Source organism: Zalophus californianus, chromosome 12 (assembly GCF_009762305.2).
Source record: "Zalophus californianus isolate mZalCal1 chromosome 12, mZalCal1.pri.v2, whole genome shotgun sequence".
Classification (NCBI taxonomy): domain Eukaryota; kingdom Metazoa; phylum Chordata; class Mammalia; order Carnivora; family Otariidae; genus Zalophus; species Zalophus californianus.
The window spans coordinates 30,632,235-30,644,295 of record NC_045606.1 but is presented as its reverse complement, the minus strand read 5'-3'; the positions used below and the strand labels follow the sequence as shown (position 1 = coordinate 30,644,295).

General features: G+C 42.5%; 1 protein-coding gene across 11 annotated transcripts in view; it reads left to right on the top strand.

Moving 5' to 3' along the window:
* The window catches only part of ABCB4 (ATP binding cassette subfamily B member 4), a 75,573-nt gene that overhangs the window by 60,972 nt on the left and 2,540 nt on the right, over positions 1-12,061 (top strand). For 10 of the 11 annotated variants that reach the window (XM_027573573.2, XM_027573568.2, XM_027573569.2 and 7 more), the window contains 4 exons: positions 4,006-4,146; positions 6,405-6,561; positions 8,090-8,287; positions 9,744-9,950. In XM_027573573.2, coding sequence (XP_027429374.1) covers positions 4,006-4,146; positions 6,405-6,561; positions 8,090-8,287; positions 9,744-9,950 — 703 coding nt within the window. The remainder of the gene's footprint in view (positions 1-4,005; positions 4,147-6,404; positions 6,562-8,089; positions 8,288-9,743; positions 9,951-12,061) is intronic. The other variant, XM_027573574.2, reaches the window with a different exon arrangement.

Below are 12,061 nucleotides of genomic sequence, written 5' to 3'. Positions count from 1 at the left end.
CTTCCAAATTTTTTCTTGTGATTGAGTTCCAGTTTTAAAGCATGATGGTCTGAGAATATGCAGGGAATAATCTCAGTCCTTTGGTATCGGTTGAGACCTGATTTGTGACCCAGTATGGAAAAAGTTCCCTGTGCGCTTGAGAAGAATGAGTGTTCTGTTGTTTTAGGGTGGAATGTTCTGTCCATCTGGTCCAGTGTGTCCTTCAAAACTCTTTTTTCTTTGTTGATTTTCTGCTTAGATGATCTGTCTATTGATGAGAGTGGAGTATTGAGGTCTCTTACAATTAACATATTATGAATCATTATCAATCATTAACACACTATCGACATATTATTCAATAAGTTGGCTTATGTAGATGGCTGCTCCCATGTTGGGAGCGTAGATATTTATAATTGTTAGATCTTCTTGTTGGATAGACCCTTTAAGAATGATATAGTGTCCTTCTGTGTCTCTAACTACAGTCTTTAACTTAAAATCAAATTTGTCTGATATAAGGATTGCTACCCCAGCTTTCTTTTGAGGTCCGCTGGCATGGAAGATGGATCTCCATCCCTTCACTTTCAGTTTGGATGTATCTTTAGGTTCAGAATGAGTCTCTTGTAGACAGCATATGGACGGGTCCTGTCTTTTTATCCAGTCTGCAACCCTGTGCCGTTTTATGGGAGCATTTAGGCTGTTCACATTGAGAGTGATTATTGGAAGATATGAATTTATTGTCATCATGTTGCCTGTGAAGACCTTGTTTCTATAGGTTGTCTCTGTAAATTTCTGTTCTACATCACTCTTGGGGTCTTTCTCCTTTTATAGAACCCCCCTTAATATTTCTTGGAGGGCCGGCTTTGTGGTCACATATTCTTTCAGTTTCTGCCAGTCTTGGAAGCTCTGCATCACTCCATCCATTCTAAATGACAGCCTTGCCAGATAAAGTATTCTTGGCTGCATGTTCCTCTCGTTTAGTACCCTGAATATGTGTTGCCGGCCCTTTCTGGCTTGCCAGGTCTCTGTGGATAGGTCTGATGTTATTCAGATGTTCCTCCCTCTGTACATAAGGAATCTCTTCCCCCTAACTGCCCTTAAGATGGTTTCCTTGGTTCTAAGATTTGCAAGTTTTACTATAACATGTCGGGGTGTTCGCCTGTTTTCCTTGATTTTGGGAGGGGCCCTCTCTGCCTCTAAGACACGAATGTTTGTTTCATTCCCCAGATTAGGGAAGTTCTCAGCTACGATTTGCTCAAATACATCTTCTAGTCCTCTCTCTCTCTCCACCCCCTCAGGGATCCCAATAATTCTGACACTGGAACGCTTCATGGTGTCACATTTCTCTGATTCTATTTTCATGGATTTTGTGTTGTTTCTCCTGGCCTCCTCTTTATCCTTCTTTTCTGTCAACTGGTCTTCTAGATCACTAATTTGTTCTTCTAGATTACTAATTCGTTCTTTTAGATCACTAATTCGTTCTTCTGCCCCATTTACCCTAGCTGTTAGATTATCTAGATTAGATTGGATCTCATTGACAGCATTTTTAAATTCTGCCAGCTCAGCTTTCATTTCTGCCCTTAGAGACTCTATGTTGCCATTAATCAATTTCTCCATTCTAGCTATTGTCTTCACAACTGCTACCCTGAATTCCATCTCCGACATCTTGGTTATATCTGTCTCCATTGTAAATCTGTGGCAGAAGTCATAGTCTCTGAGTCTTTCCTATTTTGGGGGTTCCTCCTCCTAGTCATTCTGTTGAGGGGTGGTTGAGGGAATGTACAGAGTCCAAATTATTGACCACAACCCAAGCAAGATGCACCTGTTTTTAGGGACCTTAGGGTTGCTGGCCTCTTGTTCTCCCAGCCTGTCTTCTGGGGGAGGGGCCTGCCATGCTGTTACTCAAGCAACCCTGTTTGGGCGGAGTTGCCCTGCCCCCTGTGGGGGGGGGGGGCTCAGTGAAAACCGCTTTTTGGGGGGCTTTTGTTCTCTGGCAGCTTTCCCTGGCGGTTTTCCGCGTCTCTTCTGAGAGAGCAGAAGAGACCATTTCCAACCCTCTGCCTCAGAGCAGAGAGATCGCAGTCTGTTCTCCAGTGAGCTCTCCAGGCCACATTCCCTTCGTTTCTGTCTGTGCTGCTATAAACTGCAGTGTCCTGGGTTGTGCGCCCCTCAGCAGTGCTCCCAGTCCTTGCCTCCAGGTTGGGGCACGTCTCCGCCCTTTGTACTTCTAAAACTGCCAGCCGCCCTCAGTTCACATGTGCGGTCCCACTGCTCCTGGTTTCAGTCCGGGGGACTACCCTAAAGTCCTTTCCCCATCGCTACCCGTCTGCAAGTCTGTGCCCCATCCCCATCGCGGGAGGCTAGTGTTCACCAGTGGTGTAGGATCGCCACAGCTCCCTCCTTCCATTTATCTTCCAATATCTGCCCACAGAATCATGGTTCCCCACTTCATAGCTCAAAACCAACCAACTGCGATACTCTCTAGGGATCCAGATTGATCTATCTTATATCTCAGGCTGATCTCGTGGGTATTCAGAGTGGTCTGGTAGATATCCAGCTCAATTCCGGGGACTGGTTGGAATAGGGTCCCCTACTCCTCTGCCATCTTTTCCTCCTCCCAGATTTTTACATCTCTTGTGAAAAGAACGGGGGGGGGGGGCGGTCTCCGAGACTGAACAGGTACAGACGACTGTGCCAGTGTGTGCTCCTCGGTGCAGGCAGCGTCAACAACCTCTCTGGGCGATGGAAAATATTGCAGGGAATTCTTCAAACTCGCATTTTCTTGGAATTGTGTAGACTGAACTAAGGATGAGACTTAGTATTTGGCTAGAGTATCCCTTTTTTTCTCTGGATGAGGACCAGATCCAACCTCCTCATGAAACCCATACCTAGTCTATTTCACTGGTTCATAATTGAGCAATTTAAGAAACTCCCAGTGGCATGATTGGCTACTTGCTTCCAACCAGGACCTGTTCTTATAAATGAATATATTTTAACACTAACAAAAGTGAACACAACTTAGACTACAGCTTTGCAGACTAGAACAGTAGCTTGAATGCTTACAAATTTGAGAAGGGAAAAGTGAGATTTTCATTTTATTCCATCTCCTTAGTTACAGATACTTAATGAAAGTACATTTTTCTCTCCATTTGATGTAAATATATGTGCATCATGTAAATATATATGTGCCATTACCTAAGACTTATGGTTAATTTGAACTTCAAGGGACTTAAGGAAGAGCTAATTTTTAATTTGATTATAATTCAAAGATGGAAGAGCACTGCAAAATAATAATTTTAAGTAAGGTAAGACCATTCTCACAGCATGTAAATTAAAATATCCAAATCAGTAATAGTTTGAATTTTTCCAAAGTCTTTCCAAATGCCTTCATTCTAATCTGGGAGTAAATAAATCACTGTTCTCTTGGAGGATGTACAATACAAAGTATAATAAAGTAGCTATACTGATAAAGGATAGCATGTGGTCTAATTAGAAAATATTGCAAAATGAACTGTATTGGGCCTGGTGGGATCTAGCTCAGGGAAGAACTTCTCATGTGTGTCTGTATGTACCTCAGTGACCCTGTTTTTCTGAATCTGAAACATGAATTGTGACATGAGACTATAACTAGTCACAGAAGATAAGGTAATACCTAAGAAATCGCATTCAGACAATTCAAACTTTAGTCCTCACTTTGACATCCTCCATATTTTTTTATTCAACAGTCATGTTTATATCATAGGGGTTGAATTTCTGATTGACTAGATATTAACATGTAATAATATCAGCAACTGTCAATTGAAAAATCAATATGAGGTACTATGCTAGACATTTATATTGTTTAGTTCTCAATTCTGCATCATATTGGTTATCCCCATTATATAAATCAGAAAACTGATACACAGAGAAGTTGTCATGTATTCAAACTAACAGAAGGGAGGCAGAATATATACCCAGGTCCACCACACTTAGAAGCTGTGCTAAGAGAGGCCAAAGAGATGATTATGAATATACTAATTTGCCTTTCAGGAATTCTGTGCAGAAGGCACACATCTATGGAATCACTTTTAGTATTTCACAAGCATTTATGTATTTTTCCTATGCTGGTTGTTTTCGATTTGGCGCCTACCTCATTGTGAATGGACATATGCACTTTAGAGATGTTATTCTGTAAGTAATTTTAAAAATAAAAGATTCTATGTGGTTTTAGTAGGTCTATGCAAAATTGGAGAGTTGGGGGGGGGACTCATTTGTTCTAAAATGAGGTCAGAGTTGAATCTACCACAGAAATCTGATCTTAATAATACTACAAGGACAGTTGCATAATCCAAGTGGACTACACCAAGTTCATTAAAAAAGATCATAAACCAGAATTGTAGTAATGCACAGAACTCCAGTCAGGAGGATAGCAAACTTTGTGCAGTGTAGGCTGAAATAAATCATTAATGAGAAAACTGCTAGTTACCTTGGACTCAAACCAGAGGGTTAAATAGCTTACTATTGATCTGCAACCACAAGATGGTGTTGATAAAGGGATGGGAATATTTGACTGAAATCTGGCAAAGCCCTCTTCCCCTGACTGGGCCTGAGATGACCCTGTCAACATTTGGGTTAGTAGCCTCTCCTTTTGTCTTGGTTTCCAAGGCTAACCAGTGGTCTTTCTAATTGATGCATTCGTCTTTTCAAAATATGCTAACTACATTCAGTTAGGTTGTGTTTCTGTCTTGCGAAAGGGAAGCCATTCTTTTTAAGACCACTTGGCATATTTCTGCTCTGGTGGAATGATCTTAAAGTAGTCGTGGACAGCCTCTTTTTTGAACAGGGGGAGGACAAGGAAAGTGTTTTCATCCAAAATGAAAATAACTGTTAAAAAAGTATATATAATCTTCATATCATTCAGTATCCCAGCAGGAAACAAATATCCCTTCAGATGGGGTAACTAAGGAGAGTGCTAAAGGGTCTGTTTACAAAAGTGTGAGAAGTGTTAAGGTGAGCAGTACCCAGGAGAGCTGTCAACTACCAAGCAGTTCCTAGCTACAAACCAGTAAGACCCTCAGCCTAAAGGGCAAGAGGAGGGAAGGATTTTCAGAACCCAGCATAGGGGGCTTCTGTGGTCCTTGGGGCAGGGACACCACCCACACAATCTAACCAGAAAGAAGCCAACAAACGCCCTCACCTCCGGCTGGTGCCTGTCATTGCCAAACCCCTTCAGAAGCCAGGGGACAAGAAAAACCTTTTGATGCAGTCCAGGAAGGTCAGGAAGGTCAGCCTCTCAGGCAGGGAGTGGGATGGGACAAGACAGAGGTGGGTAGGGAGCAGAGAGTGGTTTCGGAGGGACAAATGGCAATATCCAGCTCCAGGCATTACAACTTAGAGTACTTCTATTGTCTAGAAGAGCATCACTGAGGAAATGGGCCCTGCTTTTTTTTGTTTTTTGTTTCTACCATTAAAAAATTAAGTTCTAGATAATTGGAAGACAACTTTTTAGTCTTCTTTGTTAAATCTCGCTGATAGGCTATATAAGAAAGTTAGGCAGCAACATGTGGGTTGTTCATCACTATTTTAAAATTTAATTTTTGGTAACCAACCTTAACCAAGTATTTAAGGGAGAGCCTTACTATACCCACCATTCCTGCCCCCCTTCCCCCGTACTTAAAACACATTTTATTATCTTCGATTTAGAAGTTTGGGAAATGAAACATTTCTTTAAGTTCTCCAGTATTACTAGATAAACAATTTCCTCCCCTCCCCTTGTTCTCGGGGAGCTCAGGTCTCAGGAGTAAATAGCCTCCTGGAGATGGAGATCTCAGAATCTGAAGCCCTTCCTAAAAGATGTTATAATCTCTTTCCAGTCTTCAAAGAGCGTATCACTGGAAAACAGAACCTTAGCTGAGGACGAATGTTTTTCTCAGTGTAGCGCCAATCGTTCCCTTAATTGTAAGAGAAAAACGAGTTGTAGTAAAGGCTCATTTTCCCTAAGCAGGTTCTGTAACTGCAGCGCGCAGTACTGGGTGTGTGGGAGCACAGGAGAAACTACAAACTGGCAGTCAGGGCCAGCGATGCAGTAGGAAGCGTCACTCCTTGTCCGACGCTGACGAGGGCCCTCCAGCACTCTGTGCTTCAGTCCCCTCAAGTCCAGAGAGGATAGAACCAGTCACTAAAATTGCTGGAGGTCACAAGTTAGTTACCAGCCACCTCCCGAAAGACAAGAACTGTGGAAAGTTGCGGGAACTCTGGCCTCTCCTCTAGGTTTCTTTGATTAATGGAATTTCATGGAAATGTGTGTAGTGGTTTTGGCAGGGGGTCAGTGGAGGGGTGCCTGTGGGAGTAGAGAACATGGGCACTGGTAAGCGGTTCGTATTTGGACTTTGGAACCTCACAGAGCTAATTATAGAAGCTAAGTTGTTAATTCCCCGACTTCTGTCCAGGGTGTTCTCAGCAATTGTGTTCGGCGCAGTGGCTCTAGGACACACCAGCTCCTTTGCTCCAGACTATGCTAAAGCCAAGCTGTCGGCAGCCCACTTATTCATGCTGCTGGAGAGACCACCTCTGATTGACAGCTACAGTGAAGAAGGCCTGAGGCCTGTGAGTTCTGCCGCCTGACGAATGCTTGGTTAATTTTTCCTCAAGGTTTGCTATCTGCTCCAGGATCACCACAGGAAAAATTTGTCATGATTACACTGACCTATATTTAGCTTACTCTGTGATGTTTATAGGCCTAATATTTGGCCAACGTTCTTAACATTTTAAAATTTCATATGGGGGCGGGGGGTGGGGGACACCTGGGTAGCTCAGGGGGTTAAGCGTCTGCCTTCGGCTCAAGTCATGATCCCGGAGCCCCAGGATCAAGCCCCGAGTCAGGCTCCCTGCTCAACAGGGAGTCTGCTTCTCCTGCTCCTGCTCCCCTGGCTTGTGCTGTCAAATAAATAAAAAAAAATAAATATCTTAAAAAAATAAAATTTCATAGGGGGTTTCAAGGATTCTGAAGTTGAGCACATCAAAAGTAAAGAAAGGGGTATGCGGCTGGCTCAGTCAGTTGAACATGTGACTCTTGATCTTGGGTCATGAGTCAAGCCCCACGTTAGGCATAAAGTTTATTACCTAAATTTTTTTAAATTTAAAACTAAAACCACGTGTATTGAATGACAATCATAATAGTAAACTTTTTTTAAAGATTTTATTTGACAGAGAGCACAAGCTGGGGAAGTGGCAGGCAGAGGGAGAGGGAGAAGCAGGCTCCCCGCTTCTGAGCAGGGAGCCTGACACGGAACTCGATCCCAGGACCCTGGGATCACGACCTGAGCTGAAGGCAGATGCTTAAAGACTGAGCCACCCAGGCGCCCCCGTAATAATAAACTTCAAGAAAAGTTAAAAAAAAAAAATCCAGATGTACTAGAACTGAGTAATTTCCATGAAAAATGTTAGTTATTGCTGCATGAAGGTATATGCATGTAACTCTGTATGTAAAGGCAAATAGCAATGTGGCTTTAATCACATTTTGTAATGACCAAGTTATAAATGGTAAGAAAGCGACTTTATTCACATTAAGAGTAATAATCCTATGCTATCTCTAAAGTTAACTCAAATTTAGATCTGAGTGTTCTTTGTATGACACAAGCTGCTGCCCGTATTAATGCATGAGCAGCGGGATACGTAGACAGCTTTTTTGGGACTTTATTGTGGATTTCGTGTGCTGAGAAAATTCCTGTGCCCTGTGAATGAGCTTAAGAGGTGGCCAGGGTTTGAGATAAGGGCTGTCCCCTGAGACCTCAGGTAGATGCTGTGCCAAATTCCCAAGCCTTTGATCCTTGGGCCACTGGCTTCCCTCTAGCCTCAGAACCATCACTTGGGAAATCTAAATATTTGTCTAAAAGACCAGAAATTGAGTTTGGATAACATCTCTCTCTAATGTGACTCTGTCTGGCCTAAATTTTACCCCCATCTTCATTTTATAGAACAACAGCTTGCTTTCAGTAGTTACTTGTACCGACACTTAGACTGAATGTGAATTTTATGTTCCTCTCCTACACTCTTTGGTCAAGTTTCTGTGAAATCCTTCTTCTTCCAATTATTATCAGACTAATCATAATAGCAACATTAAACTTTGTTTTAGGATAAATTTGAAGGAAACGTGACATTTAACGAAGTCGTGTTCAACTATCCCACTCGGCCAGACATCCCCGTGCTTCAGGGGCTGAGCCTCGAGGTGAAGAAGGGCCAGACGCTGGCTCTGGTGGGTAGCAGCGGCTGTGGGAAGAGCACGGTGGTCCAGCTCCTGGAGCGGTTCTATGACCCCCTGGCTGGTACAGTGGTGAGCACGATTTAAGTCAGTCACCTGATACAAGGTTTTATTTCAAATGGCTAATAAACCAATATTCTTCTAGGACAAATAAAGGCCTATAATCCTAGTTGATGCAATGACCACATTCTAAAAAAACCAAACCGGTACCCATACTCAGGCAAAGTTATGGGGACAAGAGGGTAGAACAGCTGGAGTTTAGTACAGTTCCAAAAATACCCAATATGAAGCTACCCTCTGCCCTGCCCTGGGCCTTTTGAGCCCACCTGATCCTCCTAAATATTCACGTCCTGGTTTGTAAAGGTGAGCCACAAACTCTGGCCAGAATTCTAGGCAGACACCCAAGACAGGCTAGTACCTTCTTACTCCCTCCTGCCTCCTTCTGCCCTCTCTCTCAAACACGGAACTCAAGGCTTTTTGACTTGGACCCTCATCTCCAGCCCTTTCATACTTAGCTCTCCTCAGTGATTTCCTAATATCTAGGTTCTGGCTCTCTGCCATGAGTGAACTCTGGGCTTTTACTGATAACGCCTGCATCTCCCATTACCTTGGTACGGCACCCACTCACCAAGCCCTCGGAGTCCCTCCCCATTTAGGCGGTCACCAAAGTGTTAAACCTTGTGTAGTTTGCTCTTTTCAGGAAATCTTATGCCTCCACTATTAAAACTACTCTGCAGGTATTAATACAGGCAAACCAGCTTGACAACACGATGTGCTGATACCATGGTAGAATTTCTTTCTTTATGGAGAGATCAAGACTAACCGAACTTGTTTTTATTCCTTCACCCAGAAGGAAGCTGCATTCTCAGCTGATACATCCCAAGACTCCTCTAGAAGCAACATGTCTCCTGCTTAAAGCAAACAAAAAAAATAAGACCACCACCACCAACACTATGTTCCCAAAGACCCTGTCCTTTGAGCTTGTTCACTTTCCATTGAACTCTTGTCCTCAGTGCTGTCAAAAAGAGAAATGGGAGAAGTTTAAGGCTGGTACTTCTCAGGGGAACGAGTGGTAGAGGTAGGGCTGGAAGTAACCAGCTTGAAGAATCTGGGGCAATATTACTGATGAGCTTTTTTATCTGGCTGCCTGGAGGTGGGGAATAAAGTCAAGCTGAAATGTTGGAGTCATTCTGGGAACAGCAGATACGAGTAGGACACCTAATTGCAGACTTCTTAGAGGCAAGATGGTATAATTGCCTGGCGGAGAGTAAATAAGGACAAAGAGGAATGTGGAAAGACAGGGCCAAATGGGCTAGCATTTCATGAAGAAAGGATGGCCTAATCACTATAAAAATCCTTTTTTTGGCCTCCAGCACCATAAGTGCTTAGAGGCTGTGAGCCTTGGTATTTCCCAAACCAATGATGCCCCCATGTCACGATCCTCCAATGGTTAATCTGTTAATTTATGATTTAGGGCATTTTTTTTCTTTTTAAGCCCTTCTTATAGTTTGTGGACTTTGGTTTTCAGCTCCTAGATGGTCAAGAAGCAAAGAAACTTAACATCCAATGGCTCAGAGCCCACCTTGGAATTGTGTCCCAGGAGCCCGTCCTGTTTGACTGCAGCATTGCTGAGAATATTGCCTACGGAGACAACAGTCGGGTTGTATCACAGGATGAAATTGTGAATGCAGCCAAAGCAGCCAACATACATCCCTTCATTGAGACCTTACCCCATGTAAGTTAACTGGTAATTTCTTACGATGAAATCACAATGAACTACAAACTGTTTTCATTCTGAAAACCATTCCTAAAGTTAGTTGCACACAAAATCTTACAAGAAAACTTTTCTATGTAGTAGCACTAGGACCTCGAACAACACACTGAACTGCATACCAAGTTCCTTATCAGCAACTGAGATTATCAGGTGTCAGGTCTAGATCTGATAAATGTAGTGAGAGGCAAATGAAGTGGTATTAATTGTAGGCACCATATCTCTGGTTGCAAACTGGTGGTTGGGGCTGCATTCAGATAGCAGTGATGTTTGATTTATCCTTTATAGTACTTGGATTTTTAATTATTTTTATTCTGAGATAAACATTCATATGCAGTTGTAAGGAACAGATTTTATATACTCTTTACCTAGTTTCCTCCAGTGACATCTTGTCAAACTGTAATACAATATCCCCACCAGGATATTGATATTGATCTAATCCACTGATCTTATTCAGACCTCCAGTTTTCCTTATAATCATTTGCATCTGTATTTAGTTCAGTGCAGTGTTATTGCATGTGTAGACTCACGTATCCACAACCAGTCACAATACAGAACATTTCCTTGTTAGCAGTGCAAAAATAAAATTAAATCATCCATCCAATACACTGAATGCTGACTCTGTGCCAGGCCCCATTTTGCCACGGTGTAAACAATTGTGATAGACCACTGCTGACTTACTGGAACTTAGAACACTCTGATTAATACTCCCAAGGTTGTATTCTGAGTGTTTCTCCAAGGCAATAAAAGTATCTCCTATCAGGTCCTCTACACAAGGTTGTTCTTTGGGTTAGTCTATGAGCTTATCAGGAGATGGAATTTACTTAGCACTTACCAAGCTCATTGTAAATAAATATAATTCTTATTAAAAAAAATAGAGAACATTTCCATCACCACTCCAATCCCTCATGATGCCCTGTTAGAGTCACAACCCCCCCCTTCCCTTTTGTCCTCACACCACCCAACCTCTGGCAACCACTAACTGTTCTCCATTTCAGTAATTTTTTACTTTAAGAATGTCATTAAGCACACATACAATATATAACGTTTTGAGGTTAGCTTTTTCCACTCAGTGTAATTCCCTGAAGTTCTTGTATCTATAGTTCATTCTTTACTTCTTTAGTGGCATTCTTTTTTTTTTTTTAAGATTTTATTTGAGAGAGAGAGAATGAGAGAGAGCATGAGAGGGAAGAGGGTCAGAGGGAGAAGCAGACTCCCCACTGAGCAGGGAGCCCGATGTGGGACCCGATCCCGGGACTCCAGGATCATGACCTGAGCCGAAGGCAGTTGCTTAACCAACTGAGCCACCCAGGCGCCCCTAGTGGCATTCTTTTTAGTAGGATGATTAGGATTGTCAGATAGATATGGATTGTACCACAGTTTGGTTAACCATTCACCTGTTGAAATGTATCTAGGTTTCTAGGTTCTGGCTATTAAAAGTAAAGCTGCTGTAAATATTTGTGTACAGGTTTTAGTGTGAACCTGAGTTATTTGGGATAAATGCCCACAAGTTCAGTTGCTGGCCATATGGTAATTGCATGTTTAGCTTTCTAAGAAGCTGCCCACCTGGTTCCCAGAGTGGCTGTGCCATCTTTCACCTTCCTACCAATAAGTATGAATGAAACTCTCTGCCTTTTCCCCAGTATTTGCTGTTGTAATTCTGATAGACTGCAGTAAAGCTCCTTGTGGTGGATTTCCTAATGGCAAATGATGTTGACTTTATTTTTTTTTATTAGCATGGGGAGGGGCAGAGGGAGAGAGAATCTTAAGTAGGGTCCGTGTCCCACGTGGAGTCTGATGCAAGAATCAATCTTACGCCCCTGAGACCACGATCTGAGCCGAAATCCAGACTCAGATGCTTGACTGAGCCACCCAGGAGCTCCGGGACATCTTTTTATATACTTGTCATCTGTATTTCCTTTTTGGTGAAATGCATTGTTTTTTGCCCATTTTCTAATTTTCTTTAAATGTTGAGTTTTGGGAGAAATTTATATATATCTGTCCTTTGTCAGATATATAGTTTACAAATACTTTGTCCCAGTCGATAGCTTTTTTCATCCTTTAACAGGGTCATA